Source organism: Pantherophis guttatus, chromosome 1 (genome assembly GCF_059756535.1).
Source record: "Pantherophis guttatus breed Tessera chromosome 1, ASM5975653v1, whole genome shotgun sequence".
Lineage (NCBI taxonomy): Eukaryota > Metazoa > Chordata > Lepidosauria > Squamata > Colubridae > Pantherophis > Pantherophis guttatus.
In genome coordinates, this window is record NC_142063.1 from 285,207,012 (window position 1) to 285,225,336 (window position 18,325).

Sequence of the window (18,325 nt, forward strand, 5' to 3'; positions counted from 1 at the left end):
GAAAATAAATTATAAAGTCTATAACTAAAGAATGATTTAAACACTAACACTTTTTTAAAATACTGTACCATTAAAATAAAATTTAGCAGCTTAAGTTCAAGAAGAAGCGAGACTTACATTGGATATTAGTGCCATGACACTGTTCTTCAAAAAGACTTTCTCAAATCGACCCATAGTATTCCATCGAAATCTAACCCCCAAAACACAGACATCAAATCTATGTTATTCTGGTTAATAATAAATATACTTTTAAAACATGATATAAGAGAGATATTCTGTTCTCAAGTTGTCCTATCCAGCTCAACTTTCCCGTACCAAAGCAAAAGCAGTATAGATAGATTTAAAAGAATTAAAGGCAGTTCTCATTTAACAATAATTGGGTCTTGGTAAGCAATGCAGTCATAAACTGCTACAGTATATCATGTGACCCCATTGCTTAGTAATGGCAATTCTAGCAGTCTCTATTGCTGTTGTTCAGCAAGGATCTCACATAACTGTGACTTCCTGCTGCCTTCCCACAAGCAAAGTCAATGGGAAAGCCAGCTGGAAGTCACAAATCCTGGGGGGAGCGGAGGGGGGCAAAAAGCAGTCTGGAGGGTGGGTGAGTACTAAAGAGAGAGGTGGGGATTGTGTCCTATGGCAAGTGCGTGCAAGCTATTTCATTAACACCAAAATACTGAATATCAATTCCTTCTATGAACTGTCACCAGGTCATCTTTGTTATAAACTACACATGTACTATTACTATTATAATGATATTATAATATAATTGTATCTATTGCTATATTATAATAAGAGTGATGCAAGTCTAACTTAATTAAATCAATCTAAAAACCTCTGGGAAATTGCAATATTACACCACATGGTGGAACTAAAAATTCTTACTTCACCACATGCTCCAAGATCTGAAGACCAAAATGCCTGACAATAGCAGTCTGGGATTTTTCTGCTAATTTCAATCCACAAGGAACACAAACTGGACTTTTTTCTTTAAATTCTTCACAAAACTGAAAAGGAATAAGAATTTATTTTAAGCGCTTAAGTGAATAATTTGTCCACTAAGATAATTATGAAAAGGCCAAACAAATTCTGAGATAAAGTATTATTTTAAATCATTCCCACTATATTGTTTTGAAAATATGGGAAACATATTTCTTATGTATGCCTACTTATGTAATTTAAGGTATGGCACTATACAGCATACTAACTAAAAGTGATATACATCACACTTATGAACACAACTTTCAGGATACTAATATTTATTATACTAATGGTTTGCCTTTCAATTTGTGAATCCAAATGGATTACTTTTCCCCTCTTAATTATTGGACTATTTCCCTGATGATTTCTAGGTTACATAGGTATTATTCGCCACTAACTATACTATTATATTCACTAATTGCTAACTTTTTCTGGTTTTCTATTTTTTTAATGTCAATTTACAATGTTTACAATATTTTAACTAAAATTAATTTCTCCCAAACTTCTTTCTATATATAGTTATGGTTGATTTCTTCTATCAAGCTCAAGTTTGTATATCAGATATTTTGAAGGTTCTACTGTCTTCATTACATCTAAAAATGTAGCCAAACACATGCTTTGATATCACCCATATTATTCTCTTCCCCTTGCCTTTCTGTGTTTTAAATCTACCTGCCTGATGAAAACTTCTTGCAAACACAGACACGAGCACCTATTTCATCAATGTTCAGTGAGACGATTAAAAATATTGCTTCCATGTGGAATGTCGATTTTCCCCCTCATGGCTGACATTTTTGTTAGTCCTTCCTTGCTACATTTGCTACATGTTGTCTTGATGTTTTCACAGCTAGATCAACTTAGAGCACTATATCCGGAAGTCTGAGAAAAACAGTACAGAACAGAGTGTTTTTATTCCTGGAATACCACTGCATGCAGGCAGCTATCTGGCCAATATTATATAAGTAGGCTGTTTCCCATGTTTTCAAAACAATACACAGATAGTCCTTGATTTAGAACAGTTCATTTAGTGACCATTCAAAGTTACAGTGGCACTGAAAAAAGTGATTTATGACCCTTTTTTCACACTTACGACTTCTGCAGCATCTCAATGATATGATCAAAATTCAGATACTTGGCAACTGGTTCACATTTATGACCATTGCTATGTCCCAAGATCATGTGATCCCCTTTTGCAACCTTCTGACAAGCAAAGTCAATTGGGAAGCCAGACTGACTTAACAACTGGGTTACTAATTTATCAACTTTGGTGATTCATTTAACAACTGTAGCAAGAAAGATCAAAACTCACTTAACAAATGTCTCACTTAACAGCAGACATTTTGGGCTCAATTGTGATCGTTAAGTCGAGGACTACCTGTGGTAGGAATGATTTAAAATAACACAGGTAGTCATCAACTTACAACAGTTCGTTTAGTGACCGCTCAAAGTTACAACATCCCTGAAAAAAGGGACTTCTGACCGTTTTTCACACTTACAACCCTTGCAGCATCCCCATGGTACACATGATCAAAATTCAGATGCTCGGCCATGGACTTGTGTATTTATGACGGTTGCCATTTCCAGGAGTCACGTGACCCCCTTTTGCGACCTTCTGACCAGCAAAGTCAATGCGCAAGCCGGATTCGCTTAACATCCGGAATGACTCATTTAACCACGGCAGTGATTCACTTAACAACAGGGGTAAGGAGGAAAAAAAAAACACCACAAAATGGAGCAAGTCTCCCTTAACGAATGTTTCACTTAGCGACCTAAATCTTGGGCTCCGTTCTGGTCGTAAATTGAGGACTACACCTGTACTTCAATCTCAGAATAAGCGGCCCCGTGAAAAAAGGGGCCTGACGGGGTAGGGATGTGTTGCCCCAAGGGGCGTCGAGGCCCCAAAGGCATCAATAAAGCCGAAGAGGCGAGCGAGTTCTCACGTTCTCCACCCCGAACGAACCGCTCCAAAGGATGGCCAGGCGAGTAGAACAGTAACGGCAGCGGGAAAAGGCCCGCGGCGGCCATGCGTTTCCCTCCCAGTTTACTTCAGGCCGCTCGTTTGCGTGCATGCTTCGAAGGGGCGTTCCCGCCAGTAACCGCCGCCGCCGCCACGATACCTTGAGGGCCTCCAGACGGTAGCGCTGCGTGGAGGCCGGGTCCATCATCGCCGTTACCGCCTTCACCAGCTGCTCACACAGCGTGTTCACGGGGTCCCACGACATTGTGCCTGGAAGCGAGAACTTCCAGGGGGGGTGGGGGAACGGGAGGGGGGAGAGGTGCCGTTGCCCACGGCAACCAAGCACCGGGGGGGGGGAAAGCCAAGAAGCAACGGCGTGCCGGTTCCAACGGAGAGAAAAATCACATTGCGCAGGCGCAGGAGGTCGGCTGATCTCTTCTGAACGGCGGTGGGACACGTTGGGTTTCTACGAAACTCTATGGTACGCGTATAGAGTTAGAAATGTAGTAGAATGCATCGTTTTCCTTTGAGGGACTTCGGTTCTTCAGGGTTTCCTTTCTCATTTCCCCCCCCATCCCCCAACGTTCGACTTTCTCTTTCTTCAGAGAAAGTCATTCCACAAAGGCCAACCTGCAACAGGGAATATTCAGAAATATATTCATATTGGTGAAACGACATTCAGTTTTTTTTTAAAATGAACCTAAGCTTGACAGGGTTGTGTCTCAGTTTTTAGTTTCATGGGCGAATGGGGGCTGGATGGATGGAGTAATAATGCATTGTCCTGGAGTCCTGGAAAATGCATTATTACTCCACCAGGAGTCATAATAGCCAAGTTTCTTAAGCTAGTGGAAAGAAATCCGGAGGAGTTGTACCCTTTCTGACTAAACCATTTTATGAAATGGTATTAGCTTTTGGTTAGGGTATTGCTTCAGGGTTTAGTGACCCTAAAAAATGAAGTATTTTAATATTGTGTGTGACCAGCTATATGCTAAATAAAATAAAGTGACCCTAGGCTAGACAACAGATTTCCTGACGTTTTTCTGACAACTGTGATTGGCATATTCAGGGGAAAGCGATCTGCTTAGGCAGACCACAGAGAAATGAGCAGGGATTCACTGGACTGTTATCTTTATAGCCAGGTATCTTGACTTCTGACTGGCAGAAGCTTTTGTGATCCCTTCATCAGCAACCTTTTCACCAATCTGTTTTCCCCACTCCGCCTTACCCCAGTTTAAATCCTACAGCCTTCTATCCTTCCGAGTTCTGTAAAATGAGGACCCAGATTGTTGGGGGCAACATGCTGACTCTGGGAACTGCTTAGAGAGGGCTGTAAAGCACTGTAAAGCGGTATAGAAGTCTAAGTACTATTGCTATTGCAAAGCAGTATATATTATTTATTTATTTATTTATTTATTTATTTATTTATTTATTTATTTATTTATTTTGTCAAGAACGTATTAGGTAATAAGTATAAGCATGGATTGGATACATAAAATAGATACAAATAGAGGAAACATTAGGACAGGGGTGGTAGGCAAGCTGGTGCTTTTATGCACACCCCTTACAGACCTCTAAGTGCTATTGCTATTGCTTATGCTGATGAAGAGAGCTGCAGATCACGAAAGCTTATGCTTTTTAATTAAACAGGTTGATCAGAAAAGATGTTTAGCAGACTTTTCCAATTTTTTGCCAACATAGACCAGCACTGCTTTTCTCATATATAGGCTATGTGGGAATCCCAAAAGTGCTTTTTCGAAAGGCAACTGGACTTTGTTTTTTTTCCCTTGAAGACGTTTCCCTTCTCATCCAGGAAGCTTCTTTAGGGAAAAAAACAAAATCCAGTTGCCTTTTATAAAAGCACTTTTGGGACAACCATGACCTGGAAGATTGAGAATCTCCATAGAGAATCCCATAGTGTGGGAAATTGAAAAAAAGAAAAAGAGAGAAGGCAAAGGCAAATCGTTCCCTCTCCAGAGAAGGCAAAGGCAAATCGTTTTCATACTCGGAAAAATATGGGTCTATCCATAAAAAAACACGAGGAGTTGAGCTTATATTCGAAGGAAATTACTTTTATGGTATGTTTCCTTTTAAAACTACGTTTCCCAAGGTGCCTTGAGTTTTGGGCGGAAATTAGAAACCGTAGAAGGGAGGAGGAGTTTTTTTTTTTCTTTTTCTTTAATCCTTTCCGACGGCGGGAACGTAACTCAGGCGGGGAGTTTATCCTGGATTCCTCTGCTTCTCCTTCTACTTTTGGCTTCGGTTTAATCCTTTTTCGGGGGCCGTCATGGTTCGGGGGCAGGAGCGAGTGGTGGCTTTGGCGGATATGGACTGTTTCTATATACAGGTGGAGCGACGGCTGGATCCCCGTCTGCATGGAAAGCCGTGTGTCGTGGTGCAGTATAAGACGTGGAAAGGTGGCGGGTAGGAAGCTCCTCTTTATAGGCTGGGAACAAAATGAAGTGTTGGATCAGTGTTTCTCAACCTTGGAAGCTTGAAGATGGGTGGACTTCAACTCCCAGAATCCCCCAGCCAGCGTTGCTGGCTGGGGGATTCTGGGAGTTGAAGTCCACCCATCTTCAAGCTTCCAAGGTTGAGAAACACTGTGTTAGATAATCGAGGCGAAGGAATGACTCGCTTCAGAAAACAAAGGAGCCGTGTCTCCTTCCGGCATTGTTGGTTAAAAGAACCACAAACAAACGGCAACTTCGCGGAGATACGTTTTAACTTAATTCTACTTTTCTTTGAGCCAGTTTGGTGTGATGAGGATACAAGCCAATTGGGTGACCTTGCGCCTCTCCCTCTCTCTCAGCCCTAGGGAAAAAGAACATAATTTGTGAAATATTGCCAAGAAAACTGCAGGGATTAGTCCAGTCAGTCAAAAAGCCAATTCAAGGACACAGACAAAAAAATGTCTTCCTTCTGTTAACAAGCATATTATTTACCATAAGGGAAAAAATGCCGAATGTCTTCAGTATTTTGCTTTGCATACATATCTAGATTAAATAATGTATTCGTAAACAGTAATGGGAGAAAATGTTTCATGTATCCATGTTATTTCTGGGCCAGCTTCTACTGTGTCCTCATTTTAAATATCAGGTCTCTCTCAGATTGCTTCTCTAAAATTTGTCTGGTCCTTTACTGTTGTGTTTTATATATAGAACTCTAGAATTCTTGAATAGGATAATTTTTGCTCAGCCTCGCCCAAAATATATATTTTTAACCTGGGGGAGGGGGGAACCCTAGCTGTCAATTATCACAGGTTTATAGCCTCTGAATGTCTTCTAAAAATCTTTAGGAATGAATGTTCCCTCAAAAATGATTAAATATTCTATGGTTGAAGAAGAAAATCCTGAGAAGTATTCAGTGTGTAGGTGATACTGTGAAACCTGTGAAAGTTCTCCTGTCTAATGCTAAACTGGGGGAAATGATCATTTTGTCCTTCATGTAATGTCTAATATATTTCCCCTCATGGTATTCAGGATAATTGCTGTGAGCTATGAAGCACGTGCTTTTGGAGTTAAAAGAAACATGTGGGCTAATGATGCCAAGAAGCTGTGCCCAGATCTCGAGTTGGCTAGAGTGCCAGAGGCCCGTGGCAAAGCAGATCTCACCAGGTAAACCTGAGACTGGTAGCTTTTTACAATTTCTCTTGTCCCCCATCTCATTGGGTGATTGTGAAACCATCTGAAACAAGCAAACAAAGATGTTTCCGTATGGTTCTTAATCACAGCTGCTTTTTGGTGAATTTTCTGCTTTTGGAACTTATGTTTGTTTTCCAAACAGTTTAAAGAAATATGTTAACCTGCCTCTTAAAAACTGGATGCAGTACGTTCAGTCTATTCTTCTTTAAAAAATATAATCATACGGTAACAGTATTCAGGACAGTGATGTAATAGTACAACTAGGAATGAATTAGATGAATTTCTGCATGTATGTGTATGTGTGGCAAACCGGACAGGGTTTTACCTCATTTTTTAAAGTATTTAAAGCCCAAAGCTTTGCATATCTCATTTTCTATTCATTTTACTACGTCTTACTGAAGATCATAGAACTAGGATCACCATGAATAGTTTCTTGCTGAATTTTAATGTATAATTTCAGAGTTTTTGAAGCTATACAAAAACAAACAAAAATGGCGTTGAAGGGTTTTCATGTAAGTTGTCAAATGCTACAGATCCATCACTTTGATGGCCAGATTTTTATTAGAGTCCTGAGATGGAAAGGACAGGATAAACAGAAATAACAACATATATTTGGTGTCTCCATGTAGATATAGAGAAGCCAGCATAGAGGTGATGGAAGTGATGTCACGTTTTGCTGTGATTGAACGTGCCAGCATCGATGAAGCTTATCTGGACTTAACACAAGCTATACAGGAAAGGCTGAAGAAGATGAAGGGTCAACCTATTTCAATAGAGCAATTGGGAACTACGTATATTCAAGGATTCCCAAATAGCCTTGAAGAAGAAGAAACTACGGACAACAAAGGTAGTGGGGGGCGGGGGGAGGGGAGAGAGAGAGAAAGACTCCATTTCAGGCCAGTTATGTTTTCTGGGGAATTGAATAGCATTTGCAAGCAGATTGGATTCTCTCACTCAACTGCATTCACTTGATCATCTGTGAATTTTGCTATTAGGGATGAGTTGAGATTGTCACATTGAAGCTGGAAAAACTTTCGGTACTACTTATTCTTTTTACCTAAACTAGAATATAGGGAACCAACCACTGGTTTCCAACATTTCTTGTTTACTTATGGAACTAAAAGATTCATTCATGCATGCTTTTCTCACTTAAAGGTTTAGCTCACTGTTTGAATTCCAGAAAAATCAAGATAGAATACCAACACAAAATGCTCATTCTGTGTGCTGACTCTCTAGGACTGTGGTCTCTTTTACACATGTATACATTCCAGCAAGGCTTGTTTAGTCCAATTTAGGGACTTTTCTCACATCTATTTTTTTTAGGAATCATGCTCTGATATATATTCTTCAAACTTTTATAATGATATTTTTTATACATGTTGTGTAAACTGAAATCTTCCTGAGCAAACCTTTATGCCATTTGAATAGGTCTCACATACTCCAGTCATACAAATGCATGGTGTAAGGTTATATATTATTACTGTACCATGGCATTATATGAGTGACATTAAGATGCTAAAAACAGTTTATTGGTATATTGGTATGTGGTTCATTAATGAATATGGTTATAAATGGTTAACAGTCTAGCAAGATGCTTACTTTGAATCTGTTTGTGTTCTTTTTTAGAGGAGATAAGGCAACGTGGTGTGTGCCAGTGGCTCAAGTCATTGCCTTTTGGAGATCCCAGCAATCCAGAATTGCAGCTGACAGTAGGGGCAGCGATCATGGAAGAAATGAGGGCTGCTGTGGAGTCTGTCACTGGATTTCAATGTTCTGTTGGAATTTCTCACAATAAGGTATTGCTTGCTTGTTTTCTAATGTTGAACTCACTAACACTCAACACGTAGAACTCTTGATTAGTCTATGTCAAAATCTGTAGCCAATGAATGCAGGAAATATAAAAGAGAGAAAGAGGAAAGGAAAGACCTTGAAGCACTTGGGGAATTCTGTTGGATAATACTGAGGGGATGCTGTTTCAATCAATTGGAATAGAGCTGGAAGGGACCTTAGAGATCTTCTAGTCCAACCCCCTGCTCAAGCAGGAGACCCTATATCATTTCAGACAAATGACTGTCCAGTTTCTTCTTAAAAACCTCCAGTGATGTGAAACCCACAACTTCTGATGGCAAGCTGTTCCATTGGTTAATTGATCTCACTGTTAGGAAGTTGCTCCTCAATTCCAGGTTGCTTCTCTCCTTATTAGTTTCCAGCCATTGTTTCTTGTCCTGCCCTCTGGTGCTTTGGAAATAAGTTGACCCCCTCCTCTTTGTGGAAACCTCTCATATACTGGGATATTGCTATCATGTCTGCCCCTCCCCACCCCCCCACCCCCAGTCCTTATTTTCTCTAGACTAGCCAAACCCAAATCCTGCGACCATTCTTGATATGTTTTAGTCTCCAGGCCTTTAATTATCTTAGTTGCTCTTCTTTGCATTTTTTTCAAAATCACAACATCTTTTTTGTAATGTGGTGACCAAAACTGGATGCAGTATTCCAGGTGTGGCCTTACCAAGGCTTTATGAAATGGTACTAATACATCACGTGATTTTGATTCTATGCCTCTGTATGGGGTAAAGAATTATTTTTTAGTTGTTATGCCCTAAAATATGCTTATGAATAGAATAGAATAGAATAGAATAGAATAGAATAGAATAGAATAGAATAGAATAGAATAGAATAGAATAGAACACAACACAACACAACATAACTCAACTCAATTCTGTATTGGCCAAGTGTGATTGTTTCCAGTGCATAACTCACATTGTACCTACAAGCAACAAGTGATAAATCATGATCATAATCATAAAATATATTCATCATAAATTATAAGGTACAACACTTAGTGATAGTCATAGGATACTAAATAAGCAATCAACATAAATTATAAGATATAAGTAACAAAGTTATAGTCATAAGAAGATAAGGAAATAGGAAAGATGAGAAGGATAATAGTAATACAGCCCTACTAGATAGTTTGACAGTGTTGTGGGAACTAGTTGTTTAGCAGAGTGATGGCATGGGGATGTCCTTGTGTCTAGTTCCTTTTGTGTGCAATGCCCTATAGCGTTGAATAGAACTGAGGAAAGAAGTTGAAACGGTTTATGTCCAGGATGTGAGGAATCTATAGATATTTTCACAGCCCTCTTTCTGGCTCATGCAATATACAGGTCCTTAGTGGAAGGCAGACTGGTAGCAATTGTTTTTTCTGCAGTTTTAACTATCCATTGAAGTCTGTGTCTGTCTTGTTTGGTTGCAGTGCCAAACCATACAGTTAGAGAGGTGCAAATGACAGACTCAATAATTCCTTTGTAAACTGTATCAACAGCTCCTTGAGCAGTCTGAGCTTTCTCAGTTAGTGTAGGAAGAACATTCTTTTCATGACATTTTTGATGTTAGAGGTCCATTTTAAGTCTTGAGATATTATAGAACCTAGAAACCTGAAGGTCTCTACTGCTGATACTGTGTTGTTTATAATTGTAAGAGGTTGTGGAATAAGAATGCTTCTCCTAAAATCTATCATTTCTACAGTTCTGAGTGTGTCCAGTTCAAGATGAGTCATCATCTGATTTGCCTAACTGCTCCCCACTGAGATATATGCCACATAGCAGAGTGGATTGGGTGCTGTTCCCCCATCTCTGGGAAGAGAAATAGTTTCTGCAAGCCTAATATGAGCGAGAGAGAGACCTAGGGCTCAGTTATACTCCAGGTCAACCTCCTCATCCATGGTCAGATCAAGGGGGAGGGAGATCTTATTTATTAACTTGGCATTTAGCAACAACACCTGCAGGCCAAAAGGCAAGCTAATATGATTATCACAGTCCACCTTCATAACAAAAGGTGGAGGCAACTGGCACAAGTTATCTCGTCTTTTTTCTTCATAACCTGACCTGTTATTTTTCCCAAAAGACACTTCCATCTGCCTATCTAACTGGAGCCACCTCATTCCCTTATATAATTGCAGGAATGTCCTAAACTCTTAGAAAGTTAGTCAAGTCTGAAGTGGCTTTCCCTATGAGGTGAACATTCTAAGTCTGCTACCCACTCAGGATTAGTTTTACTCCACTTAACCCTTCAAAGGCTTTTGGGACAAACTGGAATAAGCACCCACAAAATGGAACAATTCTATTCTGGACCAAAAAAGCAAGTAGCCCAAGTTGAAGCAAATGTAGTATTCTCCAGGATTCTACACTGCTGTGAACATATCACTGTATCCAAGTTTGCTTTAAAAGTTTTTGTAATTTTATACATCCTGGTATTAAGAATGAATACAATTCTGTTGGGTGTTTTGGCCACAGGATGAACTAAATGCAAATAACAGATGAGAATAAAAATGAGGGAAAACATGAAAATTTATATTTTTGGACCAGATATAATTTCCTTTTGGTTAAGTGGGTTACATGTGTCATTGTGTCTTTGAAATTCCACAATATAGTGCTTATTTTTATATACTTTTGAGTAATAGTGTTTGCACTATGTCCTATATTTTGATTTCTTTTGTTCTAAAATTTGAATGTAGGAAATTGAAAAGCCACTGTTGCTAAACTAGCTGTTTGGTTCATTTCAGGTATTAGCAAAACTGGCCTGTGGCCTCAACAAACCAAATCGACAGACTCTGGTATCACAGGGGGCTGTTCCTCAGCTCTTTAGCAAGATGCCAATCGGCAACATGTACGTAAAATTGAGGATATAGCCATGAATTTCAAAGTTATCCTTTTCTCCTGCATGTTACTACTTGGGCATATTTGTGCTTGATTCCTACTAGTATAGGCAGAAACTACTTATTCATTACTGTTTCTGTCAACATGCTTTAGCTATTTGTCAAATAGAGCAAATCCTGCAGTCTTTCCGTCTTTTGCTGATTGATACCCAGATCTACTATCTTTTTTTTCTCCATTCAATTGATTTCTTTTTCTCCTGTAGTCGCAACCTTGGAGGGAAACTAGGTGCTTCTATTACTGAATGCCTCGGAGTGCAATATATGGGAGAGCTGATCCAGTTCAATGAATCACAACTTCAGACACATTTTGGAGAGAAGACTGGGCAAGTCACTTCTTTGAAATTTTGGATTCTATGTGTTTTCTTTTTCTGCTTAGGCCCGTGATGGCATGAGCCAGAGGTGGCATGCTGGCCAGCTGTCTGGTGCACATGTGCGCAACGGAACCTGGAAGAGCAGCTGGCCTCTATGCACATGCGTGCTGGCCAGTTGCTCCTTTCTGGGTTCCGGTGCTCTGGCGCGCACGCACACGTGCATTCCAGTTTTGGCACTCAGTGCCGAAAAGGTTAGCCGTCACTGGTATAGGCTGTTCAGTACTTAACTTGGAATGGAGTGTGTAGAAAGTTGGCTAGTTCTGCTGAGAATCTGAATCTGTATGATCTGATGTTTTCTTTTGCTTATTCACTTATTCCAAGGGAAAAATAGACATTTTAGGAAACAATGAGAAACAAATGCAGAATTGCATGAAATATGTTCTATTTTGAAATGAAGGGTTTTCAGTTAAAAAAAATCAGCCAAATGTGATAACAAATAAATCATAAGACTAGTTGATACAATGCGAGGCTATTCTAACCCCCTTGGAATGCTGTTTGGATTGACAAATGGGATAATCAGTGAATGCGTGCCAAATGAAATCTTCCTCTAATAGCTTTCCAGCTAATATAGCAATGTATTGAATTATATCCCCAGCTTCCCTTCAGCCACAAATATTGATCTCTTGCAGTCATCTTTTTATGTTTTTTAAATGATATCTAATTTGGTCTTCTGTTTTTACTTTACTGAGCTCAGCGCAGAATTCATCGATGTCTTAAAATACAACAAATGCAAATGGGAATATGTTGTTGTAATGTAAAACAGATGGGCAGAGATGGATGGCCTCTGGGTGGCCAATGTTACTTTTGGTTTGTAGTACCCCACGAAATGATATTAAGAATTTAAAAGAAGAATTTATGATTTCCAGTGTTTCAACAGTAGGAGCAGTAATTCAGAAGATTTATGGATATAAAAATGTAGATACATATAATCTATTTGGATACTGAAAACTAAATCCTATGTCAGAGACTCTGTGTTCCTTAACTCTGTATCTGCCTTTTTGAGCCATTATTTTGCACCTAGTTGGGTGACTGGGATCTACTGAGCAAAATGTGGCTTTAATGGAAATATATAAATGGTACTTAATGTTCATTAAATTATCCATTTTGGAATCCTTTATTTTAAATTGATGCAACTTCCAAATATTTTGGATAATTAAACGAATAGCAACATAAATCACGATTAGTTGCAAACTTAGAAGTATTATTTACTTGGGGTTCTATGTATGATTTACAGATCCTGGTTATATGAACTGTGCAGAGGAATTGACTTTGAGCCTGTGAAAGCTAGACAATTGCCAAAGTCCATTGGTTGCAGTAAGAATTTCCCTGGAAAAACAGCATTGGCTACTCAGAAGCAGGTAAAAAAGTGCAGAGAGAATAGCATGTGGTTTGAACTGGCAAGCGTTGAGCCAATTGGAATACATTTTGGCAATACATTTGGAATACATTTTGGCAAAATTTATATAGGCTTATTAATTCAGAAATCCAAAATAACTGCCCCTTTGTTATACTCCTTAATTCTAGTGCAAACTATATAGAAATATTCACAGCCAACCAACTGCCTTCTCATTAACTGGAGTATAACCTATTATCCTCCCATTTTAGGGTGGCTGCATATTCAGATTAGCAATAAAGAGGCAGAGACACAAAATGTCAATTTAGAATAGCAAATAACTCTTCTACTACCGTACTGCATGGATAAATATAATTTGCTGTTGGAGGAAGGGGCTTAAGACTTGCACCATTAGAATCATTGCACTTAGTTCTTCAGCAATCAGTAAAGAGACTGTTGGAAAACCTCCTTTGACAGTTCAATCAGTGGGAATACCCTATAGCTCTTATAATATATTGAAATAATTTGGATTATAGATTTCTTGGACCATAAGCAGAAAGTTATTCTGCTCTGTATTTCGGTACTTTTCCAGCTGCATAGATTATGTGATATTGATTTTGTATTGCTGTTATATCTATGTATACATAGATTCTGATTCTGATTTTGAAGAGATGGGAATCTGACAGTTCAGAAAACAAAGATTTTATTTTGATTTGATTTTAAGTTAGCAGCATATTAACCATAGTCCTAAGATTATAACTGTATTGTAATGTTGTCTGAAGGTGCAGTATTGGCTCTTGCAGTTGGCCTTGGAGCTGGAAGAGAGATTGAATAAGGATAGAGACCAGGTAGGCATAATGTTATCTAACCAATATATATTTGTATAGAACTGAAACATATATGGGAGAACAGCTTTTGCTATTTGATGGGATTTGAACAGTTTAATTCAGGGCTTTCTCACAAGTATTTTGCTGCAGAATTGACTACCATGATCTTGAGTATAATTTCTGGTGATAAATAAATGGATGTCTGCTCTGAAGAATGAAAATAATGAAAAAAATTCAGTAGGATGGGCAAGGAGGAAACAAAAGATTGAAAAAATGAAAGACAATCATTTTAAAAGCCTGCTGAGGCCATTTTTTCTACAGTCTTTGTTCCTTTGCACTAGCTCAGAGTTTCCTGTTTCTTAATTCATTGTCTATTTCTTAATTCAATTAATCCATTCATGAATGGATGCATTCTACTGCCTCTTGGCCCAGATGGAAGAAAGAAAAATAGAACTAAGGCTGAGTTGGGAAGGGGCTACAGCCACAAACTATAGAAATCTTAGGCCTGCTTTTCTACTGGGATAAAATTCTAACCCTTTTCTGTTGTTTTCTTGTTACGGTCTTTTATGAATCTATTTCCATCATTTATTTAATATATTTATTTTCTCACAGAACAACCGGGTAGCTAAACAATTGAGCGTTGGGATCCATATGCAGGGTGGTAAACATACCAATCTAACGCGCTGCTGTGCCTTGTCCCAGTATGATGCTCAAAAAATTAGCAGAGACGCCTTTGCACTAATCCAGAACTGTAACACAGCAGCAGGCCAGCAAGCGACATGGTAAGAACTTTACTTCTTGAATTTAAGAATAAGCTACTGTGGAGGGGGAAAAATGGTTCCTATCCTTGCTGCTTAAATTTTGTCATGTGCAGTAAGAGTTAGGAGATGAAATATAATAATAGAATGAGATCAGTAGGAACTTTTTTTTGTTTGAAAAATAAGGGTTACCAGGTATATACTGGCTCATTAGAAGATTCTGTGCATGATGTTGGCAAAGAAGCTAGTCATATAGTGTGAGAAGGAAAATTTGCATTAAAAAATGGGACAGAACAAAATTTGGAGTGCTAGTTATCAATTAGAAGTCAGTGGTGTATCTTGCTTGGGTAGTTATTTTTGAACTAAAGAAAGAAAAAACCTGAAAGGAAGTACTAACTAGGAGAAAGAGTAAACAGAAAGAATAATTTTGGGACAGATTCTTCCATGCTTACAGAAGTCAAATTACTGGAAAAATTATAGTCTAGTTTAGTTTTGAGAGTGGTTTTCTTTTGAAATGCTTGATAATTTGCTTCTATCATTAGGTCTCCTCCTGTTACACTTCTTCAGCTCTGCGTAAGCAAATTTTCTGAGGCATCTACAGTATCGTCTGTGGACATTACTTCCTTCCTGACTAATCAGAGCCAACGTACTCAACCCACCACTGCCATTAAAGAAACCATGAATGCAAAGTTCCTTGAAAGTCCCAAAAAGGAGACCAGCAAGAAGGCAGTTAATGCTATTGAAATACTCTTTCAAAGGGCAGCAAAAAGAAAACAAGCCCAGGCTGTCGCTGGCTGTTTTGTTCCTGGTGTAAGTGATATGATAGTACCACCGGCTATTCAGACCAAGAGTTCGCACAACAGCAGCCAAGTTTCAGAAGGCTTAACGGAAACAAGCAACCCAAACATGATGCAGAAACAGCAGGTGATGGAACAACCGTTGCAAGATGCCACTTTGACTGGTGAAGGCTATGTATCATTTTCAGAAATGAAAATTCTTCCTGATTCATTTAAAAAAGAAAACATGCAGACTGCTCCTGGGCTTTTGCAGGAGGGAGCTATGAGTTTGGCTGATCCCTCTTCAATGGATGATAGCTTGTTGTGTGAGAAATGTAACCAAAAAGTGGCAGTGTGGGAGTATACTGAACACTTAGATTACCACTTTGCTGTAGAACTTCAGAATTCTTTCTCGGGATCTAACTCTTTCAGATCAGTTGAATCTCTTGCCAGTCCAATGAAGGAGAAAAATAAATCAAGGGAACAGAGAACCACCAGTGCCAAACGACCAAAGCAAGATGGGACTAGGACTTTAGATTTCTTTTTTAAACCATTGCCACCATAGTTGCTCACTTGAGTAACTGGTGACTTAGAAAATGTACTTTCCCTATTAAACTAATCCTAATAAATTATTCCTTAAACCGTAATCTTTCTGGGAGCTAATGAATGGGAATAAAAATCTGTAATCAAAGGTATGCTATCTGCAGGGCCTTCTGTTACTTTATTGACAAGATGACAATGGACAATGTGACAATGAAATTGTGTTCTGCTAATAGTTCTGTAGTTGTCCCATGACTAGTTTTAAAATGGAGCTCTGTAAGTAAAAATTTTCTACCATCTTTCTATCATGTAAAAGATTTGCTTATTTCAGAAGTCTTGCATTCATGTAGAGGTTCTAAGAGCCAGATTACAGTCAAGATTACCATGAATGAACCAGAAATTCATAAATTCGTAAAATCTCTGATCTCCGTGTATTTCGCTGTGCCCTCAAAACCTTGTTGTTCTGCCAGGCTGGGCTATCAATGTAAAGATTTTTAATTGGTTTTAAATGGGATTTTAAATTTGGGGTTTTATAAATTGGGCCTATTATTTAATAATTTTAATTATTTTTAAACTTTGTCTGTCTTTGTGCTTTTAATTAGGCTGTACACCGCCCTGAGTCTCGGGAGAAGGGTGGTATAGAAATAAAATAAATAAATAAATAAATAATAAATAAATGAGTGAAAATCGTAAGCAATCTTGATATTAGAAAGCACAGAATTTTGGATTTGATTTTAAGACAGGAGAAAAATCTAGTCTTCCCACAGATGGTGGATTACAACTTCTATCACCCTTTTCTAACTGGCTCTGCTGGATTGATAGCATTGAGGAATCCATAACCTTTGGAAAACAACAGTTCAGTTCTCACTTTCTTGGTTTTTTTATTTTATTTCTTAAGAACCTTTCCATATGTTTGAATGCTTCTTTTTCTAAACTTGTATAAAAAGCCTCTTAATATACTTTTCTATTTTTATTTGTTTGACTGTAGGCATTTCTCAGTAACAATATTGTCTCTTCTGGGAGTAGAATTCTATGTTGTTTAGGTCAAGCATTCTTTTTAGTAAATGAAACTATCGTATGCTAAGACATAGGCCTTATGGTTCCAAAATGCTAAACCATAATGTAAATAGGATTTTTTTTGTGCGCAACATAATGCACCATCCCAAGAAAAAATACTTATTTATTTGAATTTATTAGCCACCCAACTCCAATGGCCTTTATTTTATTAACCGCCCAACTCCAATGGCTTTTATTTTTCCAAAGCCAAACAGTAAACAACAGCCCAATGAAGGAGGCACCAAGACCACTCCCACCAAGACCACTCCCACCAACACTGACAGGGTAAACTACTAGTGTATAAAATCAGAGCAAACGCACTCCCTACTACTGTGTTTCCCCCAAAATAAGACCCTGTCTTATATTTTTTTAAACCCCGAAATAAGTGCTTGGCCTTATTTTTGGGGAGGTCTTATTATTTTGGGGCGTGTGGAGCAAGATGGGGCTCCTCTTGCAGTTTTACCTGATTTCCAGCTCTGCATTTAAATATTTTCAGGGAGGGCTTATTTTCAGGAGGAGGGTTATTTTAGCCCATGCGCTAAAAAGCCTGATTGGGCTTATTATGAGGGGATGTCTTATTTTTGGGGAAACAGGGTAGTACTGATAATGTTACCTAGTTTGTTAATGAAACATCTGCAAGAAAACAACCAAGTTCAGAGAACATCAAAGACTCCACAGTTCAACCCTCAGCTAGAAATATTCTCTTCTATAATTTGTTCTTTTTATCTATGACAAAATTGCACGATGGAATAATCTTAATTAAAAATAATGTACTATTGGATAAATCAGGACTGTCAAACTCCCGGCCCACGGGCCGGATGTGTCACACATTGGCTACGTCCACACCCAGTTTAGCGAAGGGGGGAAAAGAGTCCCGATACGTCACGTGATGATATGACGATGTGAGTTTGACACCCCTGGGATAAATAGTCTCATTATTTTGGATCCACTCATTTGGAAGAACCTGTTTGTAGCCTTTGCAGCATTTATTTTGATCTACCTTAGAATACGTCTTGGCATTACAATATATGCAACTTAAGTATTTGTTATTTGAATCTGGATCTGTTAACACTGCAGTTGTCAGAAGAGCTGGAAGAATCATCTGTGGCTCCTAAACCAGTAATCCTTCTTTGTAAGAAGTTGAAGGAAATTGGTGAAAGTGATATTATTTACATGATCTTTGGAATGCATGCTTAAATGTCCTGTCCTATAAACCAATGGAGAGTTGTATTAAATGTGAAATTAACTTCCTATAATCTTAAAATGAATGTAGTGCATTTAAAATTTGCTTTGTTTTATGAGATGCCCCAAATAAAATTTAGCAAGGATTGGTTAGTGTTCCTGCTGATGGAGATATAATTTAGGGGT

General features: G+C 38.5%; 2 protein-coding genes across 3 annotated transcripts in view; one reads left to right on the forward strand and one right to left on the reverse strand.

Moving 5' to 3' along the window:
* XPO5 (exportin 5) overlaps positions 1-3,894 on the reverse strand; it is a 39,040-nt gene extending 35,146 nt beyond the window's left edge. For both annotated transcript variants that reach the window (XM_034428095.3, XM_034428094.3), the window contains exons 1-3: positions 3,099-3,894; positions 886-1,007; positions 118-190 (exon numbers count right to left, since the gene is read on the reverse strand). In XM_034428095.3, the coding sequence (XP_034283986.1) occupies positions 118-190; positions 886-1,007; positions 3,099-3,203 (300 nt within the window). In that variant the 5' untranslated portion in view covers positions 3,204-3,894. The remainder of the gene's footprint in view (positions 1-117; positions 191-885; positions 1,008-3,098) is intronic.
* Positions 3,895-5,077: 1,183 nt separating this feature from the next.
* On the forward strand, positions 5,078-16,052 carry POLH (DNA polymerase eta). Its single transcript, XM_060692434.2, has 10 exons — positions 5,078-5,359; positions 6,418-6,552; positions 7,209-7,426; positions 8,206-8,375; positions 11,144-11,247; positions 11,500-11,619; positions 12,902-13,025; positions 13,783-13,848; positions 14,440-14,609; positions 15,128-16,052. The coding sequence occupies exons 1-10, from the start codon at positions 5,223-5,225 to the stop codon at positions 15,924-15,926; spliced, it is 2,043 nt and encodes a 680-aa protein (XP_060548417.2). The 5' UTR covers positions 5,078-5,222; the 3' UTR covers positions 15,927-16,052.
* The last annotated feature ends 2,273 nt before the right edge of the window (positions 16,053-18,325 follow it).